The 24,660-nt window shown below is 35.6% G+C and overlaps 2 protein-coding genes and 1 non-coding gene across 5 annotated transcripts in view; 2 read left to right on the top strand and 1 right to left on the bottom strand.

The window, feature by feature from the left end:
- The window catches only part of LOC127850765 (rap guanine nucleotide exchange factor 4-like), a 152,949-nt gene extending 136,208 nt beyond the window's left edge, over positions 1-16,741 (bottom strand). Inside the window, exons 1-2 of the mRNA XM_052384055.1 lie at positions 16,644-16,741; positions 13,433-13,524 (exon numbers count right to left, since the gene is read on the bottom strand). Coding sequence (XP_052240015.1) covers positions 13,433-13,476 — 44 coding nt within the window. The 5' untranslated portion in view covers positions 13,477-13,524; positions 16,644-16,741. The remainder of the gene's footprint in view (positions 1-13,432; positions 13,525-16,643) is intronic.
- A 127-nt stretch (positions 16,742-16,868) lies between these two features.
- The window catches only part of LOC127850763 (dynein axonemal heavy chain 8-like), a 232,215-nt gene continuing 224,423 nt past the window's right edge, over positions 16,869-24,660 (top strand). For 2 of the 3 annotated variants that reach the window (XR_008035439.1, XM_052384052.1), the window contains exon 1: positions 17,010-17,136. Coding sequence is in view for 1 of the 3 variants with exons in the window: in XM_052384052.1 (XP_052240012.1) it covers positions 17,051-17,136 (86 nt within the window). In the remaining 2 variants the exon portion in view is untranslated. The other variant, XM_052384053.1, reaches the window with a different exon arrangement.
- Trnas-uga (transfer RNA serine (anticodon UGA)) lies at positions 22,320-22,401 on the top strand. Its single transcript has one exon. It is a non-coding gene; the product is annotated as a tRNA-Ser (tRNA).

The following is a 24,660-nucleotide window of genomic DNA, read 5'->3' on the forward strand; positions in this document are numbered from 1 at the left end:
TGGCTAATTTTAGAAATTCAGCAGACAACATTTTAGCAGAGGACAAATTTCCCAGCATGCAAAGGGTTAAGTCGAGTTATGTTGACTTTTTTTACTATTAAAACATTTACCACACTTTGAGACATTTCATTAAATATTTTGTGTCTTAACAATACCCAAAGGCTAATAAATTTAGATATCAAGTACTGCAATACTAACATGACCATTCTAGGTGGGCAACCTAGCAACCTTGATTTGTTTATAATCTTCCTATCAATCTGTAAGTTTAGTTTAGTTTAAACCTATTTCTTTTAGCTCGATTGAATTGAAAGCCTAAGGCTTATATAAATGCTCTCGAGTCCGTTTCCTGGGCCTAGAACCAGTACTTGGTGTCTTTGGGGGAGATATAAAGAACGCTCCCACTGTTAAATCTGTTAAATGTTTCATCATCTTATCGGAAAACATTAAATGTTTGTAATGACTTTTAAATAATTCAATGAAGTGATATTGTCATTCACTAATAAAACCAACATACTGATTAAAAGGGAATATTTCTTTAATAATTGGCATTTTATATGACATGTGTAATCGTTGCCTATATGGTTTTCAAACTATATAGGAAATTGACGTCTTTTTATAATAAAACAAGAGACAAAATTGTCACAAAACCAGGTTTTCAATTTGAGAAAAAGGTCTCCAATTTGTTTTAAAATAATTCTATTTTTAGTCGTGGCGACCTTGACCTTGGAAATATTGACGTAATTCTTTCGTGTGAAACACCGTCCAATGATGGTGAACAAATGTCCCACATGCTTTTAAAATCTCATAATGAATGACATAGTTATGGCCTGGACAAGCTCATTTATGGCCATTTTTTACATTTGAACTCCAAGTGTGACCTTGACCTTGTAGATATCAACATAATTCTTTCGAGCTACACACCGTCTAATGATGGTGAACAAATGTTCCAAATGATTTTAAAATCTCACAATGAACGACAAAGTTATGGCCCGGACAAGCTTGTTCGGCCTGTCCGCCGACATTAGCCAATTTTAAAACCAGTTTTTTCCTTCGGAAAACCTGGTTAAACCCCCAAACATTAATGTGATTAAAGTTTCAAAATAAAAATAAGTAATTCAAGTTTATTCAGATATGGGTCATAATTTCCAAAATAATTGAGTGGCCGAGCTAAGTGCGTAAAGTGTCATCCCAGATGAGCCGGTGCAAACTAGGCACAGGCTAATCAGGGACGACACATTCCACTTTAATGATATTTTTCGTTTCAAGAAAGTCTTTTCTCAGCAAAAATCCAGTTTAGGCGGCAAAGTTCGTCCCTGATTAGCAGACTGCAGAGCACGGCTCATTTCTAATTTATTGCATAATAATAACCTGTGTGAAATTTACAAGCACATGTTATTATTCATAAATGATGTTTTGCACAGAAATAAAGGATCATAAAGTGCATAAGGCATATTGTCAGTACGTCTCTAAATTTTCCTTCAATTTATTTTGGGAATATTTTTGAGTACCTAAATGTTTGGATATACACATTGTTTTATCATTTGTTAAGTGTCTGAAAACATAAGAGTAAATACAGTATATAATTTGATCAATTTTTACTGTATTATCAAAAAGGCTTGGAAACTAATATTTTGTTCGACAAGCAACTTTTGCCCGAGGACATGTGGGCAAGTAAACACTTTTATTTCCACATCCTTGAATGAAACAGCAAATTAGTTCACTAGACTCCTAAACTAAGTTATGCATTCATCATAAAGCACTAAAACTTAATTTTCTCAGCAAAAATTAAATCCAGCTGAACATTTAGATTATCACTCTCTGGAATGTAGCAGACATTATACATGTACGTAAATGTGAATTATATTAAATGAATTAAATTGCACAATATATTATCACCAAGGCCAACAACTTGCTGAGATATAAAGTGTCCCTAAATTTTTAAAATTTGTGAAAGCCCACGCTAGTCTTCAAGACCTATTAAATAAATCTCAAGTCGATACACCATAACATCCCACCAATCTATGACTTAATGCACAGTGTTGTCCCAGCTAGTAAGTCACTTCACTCAAATGCATGAAACCCAGTTTTTCAAGAAAGAGGCTTATTTCATCAAAAATAGGGCAGTTGACCTTTCTGTGACACAATGCTAGAGACAAAACATTCATAATGGAGGCATGCACAACCCATTCATAGCAAGCTTTGAGGATGTAACAGGTTGTAAGGCGTTCTAACTACCAGTTCTAAATACCAGTTCTAACTACAAAATCTAACTAAAGCTTTGTCACAGAAGTTATGAATACCCCCACATGCCGCATTGACACATAGTATTTTGCATTTCGTCTTCACAAAAAACAGCGGACACCATGTTCAATGTTTAAAATGACTAAGTGACCCCTTGACCTACCGTAATAACTCTATGTTTTCGGACACTCTAAGTTTTCGGACACCCCTTTTTTAAGCAAAAATAATTATTTTTCGTGCCTCTTAATTTTCGGACACACGAGTTTTCGTCAATAATTAATGTCATTAAGTTTTCGGACAGTATATTTTCCAGCGCTATTTTACCGAATTTCGGTCCTGTTTTCAATATCTAATGACACTTGGATCATGGGGTTTTACAACCAGATTAACATCATAAGACATGGCAGCTGCATGCCTGAGGGCAACGGACCATTACATTTGCGTCATTGGGTAAATAACCTTGTAAACCGGTATTAAACAATGGTTTCACCCGTTAGGGGTAGTTTCAATTAACAGTTCAATTATCTACCGCAATGGTACTACCCCTTCTCAGTAAAATAACTGTGACAAATACTAATCGCTTCAAAAGCGTGATGGACCCTAATGCAAGTTTAACGAACAATGGAAGGTGTTAGAAAACAACTATCTGAAATGAACAAACAAATAATTCATAGTGTGTTTTTTATTGCGTTGAATACAGGTTGATACTAGCGAGTATCAGTACATCACATGCTCATCTTTGAACTTGTTGGTTAAAGTACAACCTTGTAGTAACTTTCTGTCAAATAAATTAAGCATTTAAAATGATTTAAAATGCAGTGCAAACGTATATAACTGTAAATTATACTATACGGCATGGTTTTTTACAAGCGCGTGCTATTACCGGTTGTCGTTGATACAATTGACGCTATTTTCGGACACTTCAATTTTCGACTCTGAGTTTTCGGACACCTGTATTTTGTGAATATTTTTCGTATCTAAGTTTTCGGACACGAAAAAAAAATAAATTATTTTTAAGTGTCCAAAAACATAGAGTAATTACGGTAGTTTTTGACCCAGAAAGGCCCATGTTCTAACTTGGCCTTAAGATCATCTCCATAAAACTTCTGACCAAGTTTGGAGAAGATCGGATGAAAACTACTTGAATTAGAGAGGGGACACCATGCTGAATGTTAAAAAATGCACAAAGTGACCCCGTGACCTAGTTCTAGGCCCAGAATGGTCCATGTTCAAACTTGTCCTAGAGATCATTTAGATAAAACTTGTGACCAAGTTTGGTGAAGATTGGATGAAAACTACTTAAATTAGAGAGTGGACAACATGGTGAGGTTTAAAACGCACTAAGATACCCCGTGACCTAGTTTTTGACCCGGCATGACCCATATTCAAACTTGACCAAGACATCATCTAGATATAACTTCTGACCAAGTTTGGTGAAGATTGGATGAAAACTACTTGAATTAGAGAGCGGACAACATTGTGATGTTTAAAAGACACTAAGTGACCCTGTGACATTGTTTTTGACCTAACATGACCCGTATTCAAACATGCCCAAGACATCATCAAGATACGACTTCTGACCAATTTTGGAGAAGATTGGATAAAAACTACTTGAATTAGAGAGCGGACAACATGGTGAGGTTTAAAACACACTAAGTGACCCTGTGACCTAGTTTTTGACCAGGCATGGCCCATGTTCGAACTTGACCTACACATCATCTAGTTACAACTTCTGACCAAGTATGGTGAAGATCGGATTTAAACTACTTGAAAAAGAGAGCGGACAACATGCTCAATGTGTAAAACGTACTAAGTGACCCTGTGACCAAGTTTTTGATCTAGCATGGCCCATGTTCGAACTTGGCCTTCAGATCATCTAGATAAAACTTCTGACCAAGTTTGGTGAAGATCGGATGAAAACTACTTGAATAAGAGAGCAGACACCATGCTGAAAGTTAAAAAACGCACTAAGTGACCACGTGACCTAGTTTTTGACCTGGCAAGGCCCATATTCGAACTTGGCTTTAAGATCATCTCGATACAACTTCTGACCAAGTTTGGTGAAGATCGAATGAAAACAACTTGAATTAGAGAGCAGACAACATGCTCAATATTCAAAACGCACTAAGTGACCCCATGACCTAGTTTTTGACCCGGCAAAACCCATGTTCGAACTTGGCCTAGACATCATGTAGATACAACTTCTAACCAAGTTTGGTGAAGATCGAATGAAAACTACTTGAATTAGAGAGCGACAGCATGCTCAATATTCAAAACGCAATAAGTGACCCCGTGACCTAGTTTTTGACCCGGCACAACCCATGTTCGAGACGAACTTGGCCTAGACATCATGTAGATACAACTTCTGACCAAGTTTGTTGAAGATCGGATGAAAACTACTTGAATTAGAGAAGGGACACCATGCTGAATGTTAAAAAACGCACTAAGTGACCCCGTGACCTAGTTTTAGGCCCAGAATGGCCCATGTTCAAACTTGTCCTAGAGATCATTTAGATAAAACTTGTGACCAAGTTTGGTGAGGATTGGATGAAAACTACTTAAATAAGAGAGTGGACAACATGGTGAGGTTTAAAACGCACTAAGATACCCCGTCACCTAGTTTTTGACCCGGCATGACCCATATTCAAACCTGACCAAGACATCATCTAGATACAACCTCTGACCAAGTTTGGTGAAGATTGGATAAAAACTACTTGAATTAGAGAGCGGACAACATTGTGATGTTTAAAAGGCACTAAAGGACCCTGTGACATTGTTTTTGACCTAGCATGACCCGTATTCGAACATGCCCAAGACATCATCAAGATATGACTTCTGACCAATTTTGGTGAAGATTGGATAAAAACTACTTGAATTAGAGAGCAGACAACATGGTGAGGTTTAAAACACACTAAGTGACCCTGTGACCTAGTTTTTGACCAGGCATGGCCCATGTTCGAACTTTACCTACACATCATCTAGTTACAACTTCCGACCAAGTATGGTGAAGATCGGATTTAAACTACTTGAAAAAGAGAGCGGACAACATGCTCAATGTGTAAAACGTACTAAGTGACCCTGTGACCTAGTTTTTGATCTAGCATGGCCCATGTTCGAACTTGGCCTTCAGATCATCTAGATAAAACTTCTGACCAAGTTTGGTGAAGATCGGATGAAAACTACTTGAAAAAGAGAGCGGACACCATGCTGAATGTTAAAAAACGCACTAAGTGACCACGTGACCTAGTTTTTGACCCGGCAAGGCCCATATTCGAACTTGGCTTTAAGATCATCTGGATACAACTTCTGACCAAGTTTGGTGAAGATCGAATGAAAACAACTTGAATTAGAGAGCAGACCACATGCTCAATATTCAAAACGCACTTAGTGACCCGTGACCTAGTTTTTGAACCGGCAAAACCCATGTTCGAACTTGGCCTAGACATCATGTAGATACAACTTCTGACCAAGTTTGGTGAAGATCGAATGAAAACTACTTGAATTAGAGAGCGGACAACATGCTCAATATTCAAAACGCAATAAGTGACCCCGTGACCTAGTTTTTGACCCGGCAAAACCCATGTTCGAACTTGGCCTACACATCATCTAGATAAAACTTCTGACCAAGTTTGGTGAAGATCGGATGAAAACTACTTGAAAAAGAGAGCAGACACCATGCTGAATGTTAAAAAACGCACTAAGTGACCACGTGACCTGGTTTTTGACCCGGCAAGGCCCATATTCGAACTTGGCTTTAAGATCATCTCGATACAACTTCTGACCAAGTTTGGTGAAGATCGAATGAAAACAACTTGAATTAGAGAGCAGACCACATGCTCAATATTCAAAACGCACTAAGTGACCCCGTGACCTAGTTTTTGACCCGGCAAAACCCATGTTCGAACTTGGCCTAGACATTATGTAGATACAACTTCTGACCAAGTTTGTTGAAGATCGGATGAAAACTACTTGAATTAGAGAGCGGACAACATGCTGAATGTTTAAAATGCACTAAGTGACCTGGTGACCTAGTTTTTGACCCGGCAAGGCCCATGTTCGAACTAGGCCTAGACATCATGTAGATACATAAAGGATATTTGTTGGATTCGGTGGAATATCGATTTTATTTCACGAGTGATCATAGAAAACAATATTTTCACGAGTGGCGAAGCCACGAGTGAAAATATATATTTTCTATGATCACGGGTGAAATAAAATCAATATTCCATCGAATCCAACAAATTTTCTTTTTATTTTATGCTTTTTTACCGTTTATTTACATTGTAAATGAGTTTAACTGGATGATTTCGCTGGATTAATGACGTCATTTCGTCGAAAAAATGACGTCATTTCACAGTAAAACAGTGAAAAATATCGATATTTTTCATTGTTATTTTTCACTGTTTAAAACAATGGAATACCAATTTTATTTCACTGATATTTCTCTATAAACCACCGGAAAGCATAAAATAAAACTTCTTACCAAGTTTGGTGAAGATCGGATGAAAACTACTTGAATAAGAGAGCGGACACTTAATACGGACCGACAGACAGACCAACCGACAAGTTCACTTTTACATACCCCCCTAAACTTCGTTTGTGGGGGTATAACTACCAGTTCTAACTACCAAATCTAACTACCAGTTCTAACTACCAAATCTTACTACCAGTTCTAACTACCAAATCTAACTACCAGTTCTAACTACCAAATCTAACTGCCAAATCTAACTACCAGTTCTAAATACCATTCGGTAGTTTTAATCCTTAACCAGTTTTTAATTATTTATATTTTTCAACAGGCCAGAACAATTTTTTACCTCAGTTAAGATATCATCAGAACCAATTTTCTTAGCAAGATTGGGCAAAAAAATGCAACTTCTTGAGTGTGATTAATGTTTCAATACAGACATGTAAGGAATTTTAACTTCCTGCCTCCTGCCAGCAATGTTTTCAACAGACCAAGTCAAAGTTCCAATTGGACATACATAGCAAAAGAACAATGCTTCTGCGCAGGTTTCACGATGATTGGACAAAATATGTGACTTCTATAGCTTTGACAATTTGTCACTATAGTCATCTAAGGAAAATTGCCCCTCCCCCCTGGTTGCCATGATTTTCAACAAACAGATACCATTTTAAAACTCTGTTGAGATATCATTAGAACACATTTTCTGAACAAGTTTCATGAAGATTGGAAAAAAGTGAGTTTAAGAGTTTTAACAAGATTTCACTATAGCCATGCACTGAAAACTGCCTGGCCCCCTGACAAGATGTTTTAAATGGACCAGAACCATTGCTGATAACATTTTAAAAACGTTTTCACTAAGTTTCATCAGCATTTGATAATTTTTGCCCAACTCTGTGAAAAGGGGGTTTAACGCATGTGTGAAAAGTGTTGTCCAAGATAAGCCTGTGCAGTCCTGACAGTTAATCATGGACAACAATTTCCTCCTAAATTGGATTTCTGTCAAGAACAGGCTTCCTTTAAACCAAAAATAGCGTTAAGTCAGATTAGCCTGTGCCGACTGCAAAGACTCATCTGGGACGATACTTCACGGACATGAATTTATTCCTTTTTCACAAAGCGCGACCCAATTATATTTCTTATTAAATATAGCACTCTGGGGAGTATGTTCAAGCCATAATTGGACATATTCACGTTTAATCAAGAGTAATGTGAAAATCAATGCATCAGTCTCAGAAACAAGAACCCTATGTTTTATCAATACCTCACTTTCCTAACATTTCTATATAGGGCCTGTCATCAGACTGCAAGTCTATCAAAATGAACAACAGTGAACAAACATGTACTTAAGCACAAACATTTTGCAAAGATTGAATGTAGTAGGTTCTTAAATAAATTCACAGCAGATTAGTTAAGAGTGGAGATGAAAAAAGAGAGATAAAGATATAACTTAAAACGTTAAAGCAAATTAGTTTAATTAAATATCTTCCGAAATATCAATCTTGTTTATTAATGGTTGCAGATGGATGAACACTGTAATAACTGTAGTTTTTGTTTAAATCTTATGAAGTTTCTGAGAGATATCACCAAAAAAATTGTTAAAGATGTATAGACTGATGGACAGAATGACAACGCCAAAACTATTAACTCCACCATTTGGCAAAGGGATGGTAATTAAATATTTAATATGCGTTTGGTGTCAAAGGAGTCAATCTTAACAAGAGCACAGCATAATGGGTGCCAACGCTTGGCTGCGGGTGCAGTTTTGAACAAGGGCTGTTTGTAAAACATGCATGCCTCCCATATGGGCTATAAGTTGTAGTAGCAGCCATTGTATGAATACGTTTTGTGGTGGTGGTGGTGGTGGTGGTGGTACCTTAATTTCATTTTTGCCCAATGTTTATTGATACAATGTATTACAAAAATGCAGTAAGCCTTACATTTGGTAAAATTTAAATAAATTACAAGGGAGGCAAATGCTGTAACAAAAAGATCATGCATAAACGGTAGTTGTTTCCCTTGTTTAAACCATGCTAAATCCTTAAAATGCCTATTACCAGTAACTGTGACCTTCACCTGTGACCTTGACCTTTGACCAAGTGACCTCAAAATCTATAGGGGTCATCTGCGAGTCATGGTCAATGTTCCTATGAAGTTTCATGATCCTAGGCCAAAGCGTTCTTGAGTTATCATCTGACAACCACCTGGTGGACGGACCGACAGACAGACCGACTGACAGACCGACCGACCGACATGAGCAAAGAAATATACCCCCTCTTCTTCAAAGGGGGGCATAATAAATGAAAGCTTGTGAGAATTTTTTTTTTTTAGAGGTCACAGTGACCTTGATGTTTGACCTAGTGACCCAAAAATGGGTGGGGCGTGTATAACTTATCAAGGTGCATCTACATATGAAGTTTCAAAGTTGTAGGCGGAAGCACTTTGATTTTAGAGCAAAATGTCAAGGTTTTAGCATGACGCGGACGGCGGACGACACGACGAGCTGGCTATGACAATACCTCTGGTTTTCTCCGAAAACAGCTGAGCTAAAAAATCATGTAACAAATCTGTTCCAAGACAGTGCTCATGACTATTTCTTGGCTTTAAAAATGTAATGTAGACATACCAGCTAATATAACAAAACTATTGTCAAAAAATTAGTCCCCTACCGGCTCCACCATTGTCAGAAATGCCACCATTTTCAGATAATAAACCCCCCCCCCCAGAATTTTTGATGTAGGAACAAAATGAAATGACATGCATAATGTCCATATTGCCATTTATCCATATTTCAAGTTTCATGAAAAAATATTAAGAGCTTTAAGTGTTAACAAGGATTTTGTATAATATAATGAAAATTTGGACAATCATAGGGCAATAATTATGGCATTAATTATGTGATTTTGCTCATTTTCAAACTTGACTGAGATCTTTCAGCAACTTTCATAAAGAATGCTTGAGAAGTGTGAATGCTAGAGTGTTAACAAACCATATGAGGACGAACGGACGGCGGACAAAGACCAATTCTAAAACCTCACCTGAGCAATCAGGTGAGCTAAAAAGTGTGTTTCACCGATCTGAGCCATTTTCCAACTTGTCCGAGAAATCAATAAAACCAATTTTTTGAAATAGTTTCACGATGATTAGGCAAAAAATGAGACTTCTATAGTGTTCGATCACAAGGTTTCTCTCTAGTCACATAAGGAAAACTGCCCCCCCCCCCAAAAGCAGCCATGTTTTTTGACCGATCGGGACCATTTGCGAACTCATCTGAGATATATATAAAACCAATCTTTTCACCAAGATTCATGATGATTTTGCAAATAATGTGACTTCTAGAGTGTTCACAAGCTTTTTTTTACTATATAAATATAAGAAAACTGCCCCCCTTCAGGGTTCGACACTAAGGCACGTCCGACAGACATTGTCCAGTAAGATCGGTGATCGGGCTAGTAAAACTGTGGGCTAGCTTGTCCGACTGATCGTACATAAAAATCTATACTGATTCATATAACTATAGCTAACTGAAAACCTTTTTCTCTTAATGTGTAAAATAACTCTCATATCCGTTATTTACATCAGAACAAAACTAGCGTATATAAATAAACGCGGAGCATTCACATGATTCATCGCTATTTTTAGACGCGAAGGAGAGCTTCCCGAAGAAATTGCTTGTTTCCAGTGGTCAAGTTGTCATGAATATTAATGATTTTCTGCAGTGTCTTAGAACTTAACATCATGCTTTTACGACTTCTATCGAAAATGGGTATCATCAATGTAAACATTTTGGCGTAGCAGAAGAAAAAATGTAATTTAAAGAATGGCTTTGTTCAAGTTTGGATTTTCGTCCGACAAATAAGTTAATAAAGAAGAATCCGACGGTAAAACTGACACAGATTATGATGGAAAAAGGGCCTTGGAGCTGTGGTAGCATGGAGCACAGCGGTCAAGGAGGCCAATATTTGATGACGTTGAATAAATGTCACCTGCTGTACAGACATCATTTGTTTAACTGGTGATAAACAGTGAAATTATAACAAACATTTTATGTTGTTAAATAGTTTTATTTTATTTTTTACTCTGTGCATCAAAATAACTTTCTTGTGTTAACTAATTATTTACTGATAAAACCTGATTAAACAGTTACACGACACAATTGTGTTTATTTGCTATGTAATTAATGGTCTAGTAGACATCAGATTCGGTCTAGTAGACATCAGATTCGGGCTAGTACATTTTAAGAGGAGCTGGTCCGATGGTCTTGCTGTAAAAAATGTTAATGTCGAACCCTGCCCTTCCCCGGCAGCCATGTTATTCAACTGACTGGAACCAGAGAAAAATGCCCCGCCCACTGGTGGCCATGTTTTTCACCGATCTGGACCATTTTCGAACTCGTCCGAGATATCAATTAAACCAATGTTTTGTCCAACTTTCATGGTGATTGGGCAAATATTGTGACTTCTAGTGCGTTTACAAGGTTTCTCTATAGCCAAATAAGGAAAACTGCCCCGCCCACTGGCGGCCATGTTTTTCAACGGACCAGAACCACTTTTGAACTCAACCAACATATCATTAAGACAAACATTTTGACAAAATTACATGAAGATTGGGCATGAAATGTGACTTCTACAGTGTTTACAAGGTTTTTCCTTTTTTTTGACCTAGTGACCTAGTTTTTGACCCAGCATGGCCCAGTTTCCAACTCCATCGAGATATCATTGGGACAAATCTTCTGACAAAGTTTCATGAAGATGGGACAAAAAAAGTGGCCTCTAGAGTGTTTACAAGGTATCTTTATAGCCAAATAAGGAAAACTGCCCCGCCCACTGGCGGCCATGTTTTTCAACAGACCAGAACCACTTTTGAACTCAACCAACATATCATTAAGACAATCATTTTGACAAGATTTGAATGAAATGTGACTTCTACAGTTTTTACAAGGTTTTTCTTTTTTTAGACCTAGTGACCTAGTTTTGGATCCGGCATGACCCAGTTTCAAACTCGACCGATATATCATTGGGACAAAGCTTCTGACCAAGTTTCATGAAGATCGGAAAAGAAATGTGCCCTCTAGAAAATACACTGTATTATTATATTATGAAAACGTTAATAGTCAAAGGGGAGTAACTACTGTAAACTTAAATGCAATATTTAGAAGAGTTGTCTCGCATGTAACATGACCTTAATTCATTATTGTTTACAAGCCTTTTTACTATATAAATATAAGGAAACAGCCCGTCCCCCTGGCAACCATGTTTTTCAACGGACCAGAACCATTTTCGAACTCAACTCTCATATCAAGAAAACAAATGTTCTGACCAAATTTCATGAAAATTTGGCCAAAAATGTGACTTCTAGAGTGTTCACATGTTTTCACAATATACATATGGAGAAAAATGCCCCTCCCACTGGCGGCCATGTTTTTTCACCGATCTGGACCATTTTCAAACTCGTCCGAGTTTTTAAACGGACCGGAACCACTTTGAACTCAACCAAGATATCATAAAGACAAAATTTTTGACAAAGTTCCATGAAGATTGGGCATGAAATGTGACTTCTACAGTGTTTACAGGTTTTTTCCTTTTTTTGACCTAGTGACCTAGTTTTTGACCCGGCACAACCCAGTTTCGAACTCGACCGAGATTTCATTGGGACGAAGCTTCTAACCAATTTTCATGAAGATCAGACAATAAATGTGGCTTCTAGAGTGTTTACGAACAAATGCGGACAAAGACCGGTCACAAAAGCTCACCTGAGCAATCAGGTGAGCTACAAACCAGAAACATGGCCTTGCCACAAAAATAAATTTTCATTTTTACCAATTAATTTAATTGTACAAAGACCATATATACACTAACAAACAATTTCTTCTTTTGCATACAATATTTCCTACTCCTGGCCTTCAGTCTCAACCTTTTATGTTACATCAGTCTAGATATAATATACATGTACTGTAATTATTATATAACTCTAAGTTTTCAAACACTACATTTTTGGACACCCTGTTTTTTAGCCAAAATAACAATTTTTGGGTTTATTTTCAAACATAAGGGTTTTTGTTCATAATTAATGACTCTCATTTTTCTGACAGTATATTTTACAGTACTATTTTACAAGATTTCTGCCCTGTTTTTGCGTACCTGGGGAATCTTCTATCAAGGAGTTTTACAACCTGATTAATGTCACAAAACCTAACAGAGGAGGGCCTAAGGGACCATTACAATACTTTATTAGTTAGATTACCATGTATTCGGGTAATAAACAATGGTTTCACCCAACAGCATTTGATTTGATATCGTATTAAGGAAGCAGTATGGTTGTTTTTTATCACTTTTTTGTATACCATTTCAGGTAAGATATTACAAAGATGTGAAGTTGTATTCATTTTAACATCAGAGAAAGAAATGAGTACGACACAATAAAATTATTGCTTATTTATTTATTGGTTTTATTTCAATATAATAATTGACAAACACACATAACATGTCTGTCTCTAAATGTTCGGACACTTGTTTTTTGTAAAATATTTTTCACATCTAAATTTTCTGACACAAAACTTTTATTTATTTGTAAGTGTCTGAAAACTAAGGAGTAATTACGGTAATATGAAACAAAATATAAAGGTCACTTAGTTTATAAATCATGTTGCACACTGCTCAAGCAACAATGCTACATACAAATATTTTGTAAATTAATTTTTGTGAACATTTAATAGTGGGTCATTACCTTTTATCAAGGGAAGCAACCCAGGCCGACACCATGACAATCATTGTGAGCAGTAGTTATCCAAGCATGGGCAAAGCTGCTTTGAAATATATCTGTAATCAGAAATATAAAGGATCTGAGTCTCTCTCTCCGGGACTTTGGGCTTAAAGCATACCATAAAATGTCGTCCCACCGATCGCCGTGGCCTAGCGGATAAAGCGTCCGCCTCAGGATCGGGAGGTCGAAGGTTTGAACCCCATGGGGAGCGTTTGTCGAAGGATGGATGTTTGTCATGGGACTTGTTCCGATATGGCCGCCTCGTGAGCCGCGAGCATTAAACATGAATGGTTACCGACTTATATACGCCTGGCGCCTGGCATAGTGATAGGAGTTGGGAGGTACATGGTATACATGCAAAGGTGTCTCATAAGCCAAAATGGCTGGCCCTTTCAATAGGGGTGACACTATAATAAAAAAGACCTTTACCTTTTATATGCCTGTACAGTCCGCACAGTCTAATCAGGGACAACACTTCTCACCTAAACAGGATTTTCCTTAAGAAGAGACTTCTAAAATTACAATACAAGCCAAAAAATGTCCTACCTAATTAGCCAGCACAAAATGTGAGGCTAATTTAAAAAATCTGAGTGAGATATTATTTCTGTAGCATTTTAAAAAGTTCTTCATAATTAATGGCAAACAACGTACAATGTTTTAGCCAGTATATAATTTAATTCAGAATATAAATGTTATATACATATAATTATATCCTTGTTGTTTTCATATAATAAATTAAATTACATGAGTTCACATATTTCCAGGAAAACAGAATCTTCCTTTGAATCTGTAAATCACCGGAACCATAATATGGAACATATAATTAATTGAACAAAATGTAATCTGAAGTATTTGTGGGAAAACAATATACCTTCTAACTGAAACTAATCAAACATTTCATAACAAGAAACAGAGCCCAAACGCACTCAGCTACTAAGACAAGGCTCCTGAAAAGGCCGGACCGCCGGTCTTGTCCGGCAAAATTCTTTACGGTCCGGCGAAGTTTCTAATATTGCCGGTCCTTGTGACAGGCCAAGAAAAATATGACTAAATACCGAAAAGTCTAATACTTGCCAAAAGAACGATTAAACCCAATTGGAATCACTCTTTTCGTGAATTTCGAGCCTTTTTGTCATTAAGAACACTAACGCGTTACTAGTTCTTAAGAGTACTCTCCCTTTGTTGTTGTTTTTCGAAAACATCAATTTCATTGTTCCTACATATTACCATCTATCCAATTACAAAGGTTGTAACAAAAAACTACACATGAAAAAAATGCTTATACAAATGATTGAAATTGTCAAATTTGAAGTTGTCATCATCATATATAAGCAATGTTTGGCTTTATGTATCGTTGGAACGCATGAAATAACACGGAAATGTGCTTATATCAGTGTAATATCGCATCATGCCATTATCATTTTATTTTTGATAATATAAAACAGATAGTTTTGTAAAAGATTGATATTGTACGGAGAATATATAAGAGTATATTTTGTACAAGTTGACTACATAATTACATATTATATTGAATGAATCCCATATTTTAAAATTACAGTGTGTTACATTTGCATAAGAACACATAATGATTTGATGTTATATGTTCCAAAATCAATTACTTATAGTTGTCCAATACTTATACACAGGCTGCACATTGCAATAAATATGAGTTAAACTTTACTAAATTCTCAGTTATAAACTCACGCTGTTCGGTCAGGTGAATTTTTGTCCGGACAGGCTTACTTTTCCATCAGCCGGTCCGGTTGACAGGCACTGTTTGGGACTTTTCAGGAAGCCTGTAAGACCCTTATGAACTTAACTTTTCTTAGCAGTATATGTTTACAAGGTTTCACAATAGAATTATAAGGAAAACTGCCCCAACACCTAATTTTTGACCAAACATAACCCAGTGTAAAACTTGGCTGAGATATCGTTGGGCTGCATGTTCATCGTGAATTTAAGGAAATAATGCTGTCTCCCAATTTGAACTAGTGACCTCATTTTTGACTTAATTTTATCCAGGATATTAAAGGGAAAAATGTTCTGGCCAAGCTACATGAAGATTGCGAAATAAATGTAGACCTTGAGCGTTCACAATCTGTTTCTTAAATTTTAATCTAGTGACTTGGTTTTTGATACCACATTACCCATTTTTGAACTGGGCTCTGATTTCATTCGGACACATGTTCTGCGCAAGTTACATAAATTGGGCAATAAATATGGCCTCTAGAGAATTCACGTGGGAAATTTTGACAGCCCATGATGCAATGCAGACAACAGACAAAAGGCAATAAAAACAATTATGCAATATTTATACTGTTACTTATACCCAACCACACATTTTATTTTGACAATATGAATGTACTTGATCAAATACAGAATACATTTTAACCATTTCCGCAAACTCGAACAATACATATGAGAGGATGTAAAAAGAAAGAAATATGAAAGCAATCATTCTGACCCAGATCTGATTGTAGGGCTGATCTTTTAAAGTTTGTTGGCAAATTGTGTGCCTTATTTTACAATATCAAACACATGTATACTAGTACTGGTCTATATTTAGATTCAAGACCTGGGGGCTCAAGGTATGGTTTGACTGTCAAGTCAAAAAGTGGTATAAATTAAAATACTTAATATAATTTTGCCAATAAGTTTGAAGTACTTTACTAAACTGGAATTGGTTCATTTACTGTATATCATAAGTTTACACATGTCACATGGCAAACTTTCTCCTGTTTATAAATAAAAATAACTAATAATAAATAATTACCACAAAAATCCCAACATCAAAAATATATTCAAGTATAAATAAGTCCATATAAACATGTGTAAAGTACTATATTACGAACACGTCTTATTTTTGAAGACCTTTGCACTTAAAAGTTGTAAGTCTTTCTAAAATATAGTGTGTTATTTCAACCCCCCCCCCCCCCCCCCCCCCCCGAAGAAACATACAAGTTCAACTAATGAAAGTTTATCTTCACATTACAACCAAAACAACCTATTCAAATGATGGTTGTTGAACAAATTAGCTGTTCACTGTTGCATATAGCATATCGAATGCCCTTTCCAATAGGTGATGCTAGCGTTTTAATATGATAAACACAACAGATAAAACTAGACCATACGACGCACAGAAAATAACACGTCACAGCAAATAATATTAACTTACGAAACGTGGTTTCAAAATATTTTTGAAATGACCAAACAATCCTTCTTGTCGACACGCGACAGGCTTCAGCATTGGTTTTCCAGTTATCGATTTCCCGCCATCTGTCAAGCAGCATAATTATCAATCCACGGAAGCTAGCGTGTAAAGATCGGTCAATTCCGTTAGCGCAAGTTTCTGTTCGTCCAACATCGGCTATCCTCGAGATTAATACGTCATAAAATAAGTCAGACGACGCGGAATAATTTTATAAATGACATCAAAAAGAAATAGATCGGAATATACTTTCCGACGCTTAAGTTGATTTAACTTGTATAACTGATGTTATAAAAAATTATATTGCTTGTTCGGAAGTTGCTTTACATAGGTATTCAATATGAAACTTAAAAGTTGTAGTTTATCAAGAGTTCATGCGTAGTGATATTCAAAGAACGCTGCGCGCGATTGTTTTCCAAGATGACTGCATTCGCTTGCTACTTATTCAAAATATCTGCAGGTTTCTCGTTGATTTCCATTAGATTGCATTTTTCCTGTTGCTTTGTAATAAGATTATTGTTTTGTCAACTTATATGTTAAATTTCGTTCAGAGTATTTCTATTGTCTACTCTTAGAAATTGTTTTATTGCTACTGAAAACACAAATTGAGGTTAGCGAAGTTAGTCGAATACATTTCTTCTTCTTGTTCCATGATTTGCATGGCTCCTCTGGAGCATCAATGCAATTTGACTATACAAGGAGTCAAGGGCCTGGCTAGAACCAGTTCTAGGTGTCGTTGAGGGACAGGGCCCTCAATCCGTTTTAGGGGAAGCGGATCGCTACCCATAGCAGGGGGAATTTTCGCGGCTTTTCCCTTTTTGGGGAATTTTTTACTTACTCTCTAATTATTACATTTGTACATGTTTGCACTATATTCATTGCTTTTTTCATAATTAAGTATGTTTGACACGATTAAATAAAATAGAATTGAGATAGTAATAATCATGAGACACATCTATCTATTAAAAAACAATTTTTTAGGGGGAATGTTTCCCCTAAAATGGGGAAAAAGTATAAGTTTCAGGTGGGGGACTGTGGCCAAATTTCGGCCGTGAATTTGACAGCTTGAGGGCCCTGGGGGAGATCTAAAGAACACTGCCACAGAGGGATCGAACCCGTGACCTTTTGCTAGGTGGACACCATATCCACTAGTAACTACGCCACATCGATCATTTAGGGGCGTGTCAAAGGCATGTTTTGACTCACGAACATCATTTAAAGGGATCTTTTCACGCTTTGGTAAATTGACAAAATTGAAAAAAGTTGTTTCAGATTCGCACATTTTCGTTTTAGTTATGATATTTGTGATGAAACAGTAATACTGAACATTTACCATGGTCTAATATAGCCATTATATGCATCTTTTGACGATTTTAAAACCTAAAAATTATAAAGCGTTGCAACGCGAAACGATTGAATAATTTGGAGAGTTCTGTTTTTGTCGTTAAATTTTGTGAAACTACGAAGATTGCTTATATAAGGTATAAAATACGTCAAGAATGTGTACTCGGCGGAATAGCTCAGTAGGCTAAAGCGTTTTTACTTCAGGACTCTGGCAGGACTCCAGGGGTCACTGGTTCGAAACCTGCTCCGGGCAATGTTCTTTTCCTTTTTTTAATTTTATTCTTGATTTTTTACTGGAGCTTTTACGATCCAATGTTTACATTTATCAATATAAAGCATTAAATGAATAAGTTAAAAAATGCCAAAATCTGTGAAAAGGCCCCTTTAACTTTTAAAGGGGTCCAGAAATATACTGTTTACGCAAAATTACGGTATGCAAGAAGAGAAAACGTCTAAACTAAAATTCCATTCTTCAGTGGAAAGTGCAAATACAATTTTGTGCTAGACCAATTTAGCCTCCTAACCTATAAGTTCGTGCACCTTACACCTCAAAGGCATATCTTTCATGAAAAGTCATTAGACAATAACTAAACTTGATATATACTTTATGATTTATCTTTTGTATAACAAATAACAAGTGAAATATGTTGGTTGACAGATAATAATAATAGAGTTACGTACCTTTAAACATTCATATACATTGTAGTCTGCGTCACACAGAATTACCCTATAGAACCAATATATGTTTTTGTGAATATGTGTTTATTTGTATTACATATCCCAGTGTGACCCAAATTCGACGATGTAACGGTTACATGAAGCAATATTTAGCAAATAATGAAAGAAATAATGATATGTTTAATAGCACAAAATAATAATTTTAAACTCGGCTGTATTACTTTGAAATGATTCCAAGACAATAATCATCCATTTAATCAATGCAAATAGAACATCGTCGAATTTAGGTGTCGTTGAATTTGGGTTGCTGTAGGATATGTGTTGTTTGAGATGAATTTCGTGAATATTCTATTGAAAAGAATGGTTTAAACAAAACTGGTCTTTATAAAAAGAAAATATGAACTGTGATAACTGACTGTATTCAGAGGTCTAGATAGAGGGTATTTACTAACGGAAAATAGCTAAATAAATTTATATTCATAATCGGGGCATAAAAAGCTGTCAACCCTTCTAACAACAGTTGTTTTGTGACAAAATTTCAAATTGACGCATTGAGAACATTTATCGCAATAGGCACAGGTCACAATCTTAACGTACGGTCTCGTGTCATCATTTGGGGGTAAAATTTTCCACATACACAGCTTACTTTAATCGTATTGTAATGCATAACACTAAGCACAATACAAATTCGAGATGGGCCTCCAAGGCAAACTACCCTTACAACATTTTACGATCAAAACATTGACAAACATAGCCGTTTGGTGAAGGAAATATGCAGATTTTAAACATTGTTTAGGCTATTTCTTTGGAACGGGGTCAGACAAACGGACAATTTATATCATGTTCAGGGGTGACGAAATCTAAATAAACTATACTTGTCCACAGACAACCATTTAGGAAATATAACTTGTTCTTTTCTGAGTTACACTTCTCTGTTTATGTTTGTATAAATTATAACGCATTTACTGATTAATGTAAAATATTGTGGAATCAATCAAAATGAGTATAATTTGCTTGTTTCAGTTACATGTATTCCCATGAGACATTCTTTAAAGCAGTATATTATAAACAATATAAAGACTTTCTCAAACGTTTAATCTTGCAAAGCTATTGTTATTAAAAAACATGTGTTATACATACAGTATTAAAATCTCAAATACTTTTATTTTGTTGCATTTTTCTATCAAAGTGTGTCAAATTACTAACTAGGTCTCATTTATTTGTCACATAAGTTTTCATTTGTCTGTCAAAAACTGTGAAGTAGACTTAAGTAGTGTCACTGTAATCTATACAATTTAAAAAAAACACTCCATTTTTTACTGTTAAAGTTGTTTGAAATAACACGGAAGACGTTGTTTTGATTATCTCAGTCCTATGCTTTCATTTCCATCTGATTGTAAAATTAAACCAGTCTGAACACTGTTTAACAGTCGGGCCGAATGTTGAAAATGCGGTGCACGTTCCTTTTTTTGTGGTCCGGTTAACTCCGTATTTAAGCTTGATTGCTCCTCAAATAGCACTGTCAATGTAATCTCGTGACAACATCCGGATTTGTAAAACTTAATTACGGCTTATATCCTTCGACCCAATTTTTAAAAAACTGGTTGTCCACGGACAACTTAATTGAAACAAATTAGTTGCTCAGACAAGCAAATGTACGACTCGGGCAACTCGGACATTTGATTTTGCCACCCCTGATGTTTATTGTTTTTTCCTCATGATTGTTTTCTTATCGGCTGTGGAAATTCTCGCGTAACAAAAGAGAACAGTTTTTGGGCACATGCATTCAAATGTTGCTTAGAAGTTTACTCATAAAAAAGTACACGATCTTATAGTGCTGCACGAAATTATAGGAATAGAGGATAATATTCAAAATGTTTGTGTGATTTGGATGGCCCCATTTTTTTACCAGTGGGAACTTTACTTTACAGGTGCTTGTTTGGAAATGATAAGTTTCCAGCGATTTTCCATGTCCAATTGGGAAAAGTACCCGTACCGGTCCAATTAGGAAAAATCGAGTCGTGAAAACCTCAAAATTGGGAAAAATCAAGTCGTATAAACCTCAAATTGGGAAATTGGTGGATTTGATTTTTTGCTCCCAAATACTTTAAAATTGATAACCAAGTGTTTCCAAGCTGTCAATATTATATAAACCTAGGTTCAAGCTATAGAGCTGCAAAGGGAAACTAACTAAATGTTGCTTTAAAAAGATTTTTTTTTTTTTTTTTTACCTTTAATTGGGAATTTAAGGACAGCAATTGGGAAATTGGTATTTTTTTCGTAATTGGAAAAGTACCGTTTACCGGTACTTTATAAAGAAGGAGGAAAATCGCTGGTTTCGAATGTGGTGATGCTTGAGCTTGACGCACTTTAATTTTTTTTATCATACTTATACACTTGGAGATTTCTAACGCAACAATATTCAAACTTCAATATCGCAGTTGTTAGTTAAGATTTTTATTTAAAATTTTGAATGTAATTATTTGACTATATTTTGTGCAAGATGATGATACAGGGCCCTTGCTACACTTTGGGGTATTGGGGTCGGGGCCCTTGGGAGAATTTTGCGTCGTTTTAGGTGGAAAGGGGAATTTTAGAAGATCTTTTCACCAACCATTCAACACTTAAAATTGCTATTTTTAATGTAATTTACATAAATATACATTTGCAATATAGGTATAAAAGTAAAATAAACTAATAAAAAAAATAATTTTGGGAGGGGGGAATTTTTAGCTGAAATAGGGGGAAAAAGTATACTATTTTAAGTGGGGAATGGGGTCAAAGTTTGGCTCCAAAAACGGCCAAACGAGGGCCCTGTGATAAAATCATTCATCCATGACAATAAGTCGCTTTTGCATGTGGGGAAGGTGTGCTTTCCTCTGTTTGCACTTGAAAATGGTGAAACAGGATATGATTATTTTATTTCAATTTCTTCATATTAGGTGGGTTGATACACCAGGAAAACATCAAATTAATTTAAAACTCAATATGTCTCATATAGAATTTCAGGAGCGCAACAGCGCGAACGGCATGCAGCGCCCTCACACTACTTTGGGGGAAGGGGTCCGAAGCCCTAGGGAGGGGGAATTTTTATAAAAAAACAACAACTGCGTTTAACTGTTATGTGACTGTCTATTGGACAGAAAGGTGGATTTTTACTCAATCTATTGACTATATAACAGTAATCTAATTTAAATGTGTGTCGGTAGGTAGGCTTTTTTTTTCTTACCACAACACTTAATTGAATATTTAACTCAATGAGAATGTCATTATTTTCATTCATATCAGCAGTGTGAAATGCATGACGACATAGTACATGTACTAACTTTCAGATATAATTCTTAAGGTAGCGCACCTCTAATGATTTCCCGCGATTTATTTTACTATCATTGCCGATTTTAAATGATCGGTTATTTCCGAGAGATGCATTTTATTTTTTTCAAACTTCGAAATTTGATATGTGTTTACCTAATTCATTTAGAATACATTATTTTCACTATAAATATTGACTTTGATCCAATTATCATCTGAAAAATACAATTTCGCGATTTCTTCAAAGATAGATAAGCATTTTTACCTGTTTACTTATGGATATCTAATTTAAGATTGCACTGATGTGAAGTTGTCGTGGCCGAGTGGTTAAGGCGATGGACTTGAAATCTTTTGGGATCTTCCAGCGCAGGTTCGAATCCTGCCGACATCACATTCTTTTTGCGACGCGTTTTATTTCTTTTCTAACGTAATTTGATTTAATATAGCATATAAGCTATGTTTATTGTTAAATATGTTGAAAATTGTAAAAACATCCTTCAATTTTTAAAATTAAAACAACGTTATGGCTAAATTTGGTAAATTACTGCTGAAAATACGAATGATGCATGTTGCATTTTTATTTTTATTTCAAAAAGTAAATGGTAAATCAGGGCTCAACATTAACCTATAAAGCAACTTGCCATTCCGGCCAAGTACTTAGAAAATCTACTTGCTCTGAACGTAAATCCACTTGCCCAAACATGAAATATCACATTAACTGTAAACCTCATATTTTTTAATAAAGATCAAAATGATACACCACAAAACCGTTTTTATGTTTGCACATTTAACAAAATGATTACAGCAAATAAAGTTTAAATGTAGATTTGTGCCAATGTTTGATTATTAATGAAATAATTAGTCATTTGCTTCCATGTCTTCGACATTGCTTCTAACTATTCATAATATCTCAGCCATTCAAACTCACATTTCCATTTTGGTAAAAAGTTGTGTATTTGCTGCAATTTCTACTTGTTGGCACTTTCGGATTATTTTTCTGTGCATTTTTTATTGGATTTTTGCAGACTTACAGGTACGTGTAAAGCCGAAGCTAAATAAACTAGACATTTCTTGTCTGTTACAAGTACTGTAAACAACACGTGAATTGTAACAAAAATGTCAATTGACGTAAAGCAAAAGATTGATGACAATGAATGTCGCAAAATATGAAATATATATATACCGTAGCTATTTGTTGTTGTTTTTATATAGTTATATAATTTTAGTAGTTGTCTTCGTGACTGAAAACACCAACAATGTTATTTGTAACTAAATAGTAATGAAAACGATAAACACAAAAGCATTTGAAAGCCGATGTTTGGAATCCCAAGCCATTTACGGCGTTTCTAAAAATAAGTTTGGAAATGCATGCGCACCGTGCGTAGTTAGTTTGGACTGATAAAACAATAGCCAAGGTAAATTCATGCAGGCAATTCGTTCGTGATTATTTGTACTATTTAACCAGAGAAACACACGTTTTTCTTTGTTCTTTTTTGCACTTGCCCGTGCGGACAACTAGATTATAAAATAACTTGCCCGAACCCAACGTTTACTTGCCAGGGGCAATCGGGCAACTGTTAATGTTGAGCCCTGGGTAAATCTGTCTATTTCTTGGTATTTTTGCTGTATATAGTGTTTCTATAAAAAATAAGTTTAAAATATAACTTAAATGATACTATTTTGAATTTTATGACACTTTGTTTTTAACCGACCCAATTTTTACTTGGCTGAAATCACTTACATTTCATGGCGCTATTCCATAGATAAAAAAATTGTAAAAAATAAATGTCTGTAAAAGAATACTTATTTCATCTTGTTTAAACTTTAAACACCTTTACTGCATCTGTACACACCAACTGCATGCCCATATTTGGAAATCTGAATGAATTATGGAACTTTTATATACCCCAGGGGTGAAAATAAACTGGACAAAAGCCGAGCGTGAGGGTGGTTTTGAAAAAAATCGGTATATTTTCTTTAAAAGCATGGAAAGCCTACCTACAAATTTGCATGTAGTTCAGTGAAATGATGCTGATTAGGAAAATAATTAATTAAATTATATTTGGATAAGTGCCCATAAGGGGTGCGCTACCTTAATAAGAATTAAGATGTTTGATCCAGATTGTCTTTCTCTGTAAATTATTGTATAAATAAATATTATTTTAAAACTAAAGACTGCATTTTGAATAAAGCATTTACTGACTAGAATAAATGTAAATGAAACAAAACATTAACAATAATGGCAGTTCTGAACGATTCAGACGCTTTCCGCAGTTGCGTAAATTTCGGACATAAAATTCGGACGCGGAATTTGTAACAGAAAAAGCTTTTGTCTTTATCTGTAATTTACTGTACAAATAAATATTCTTTGAAAACTGCATTTTGAATAAAGCATTTATTGATTAGAATAAATGTCAATGAACAAAACATTAACTAAAATAACAGTTCTGAACGATCCAGACGCTTTCCGCCGTTGCGTAAAATTCGGACATTAAATTCGGATGCGGATTTTATAACAGAAAAAACTTTTGAGTCGGCGGTTAAAAAACAGGGTCGTCGGGTAACTGGAAACAAGACTTCTTCTTTGTTAGGACTATATTGGACAAAGCGATGTAATGGACCGTGATATATTGGAGTCAATTTTCAACTA

The sequence above is a fragment of the Dreissena polymorpha genome, chromosome 11 (assembly GCF_020536995.1).
Source record: "Dreissena polymorpha isolate Duluth1 chromosome 11, UMN_Dpol_1.0, whole genome shotgun sequence".
Lineage (NCBI taxonomy): Eukaryota > Metazoa > Mollusca > Bivalvia > Myida > Dreissenidae > Dreissena > Dreissena polymorpha.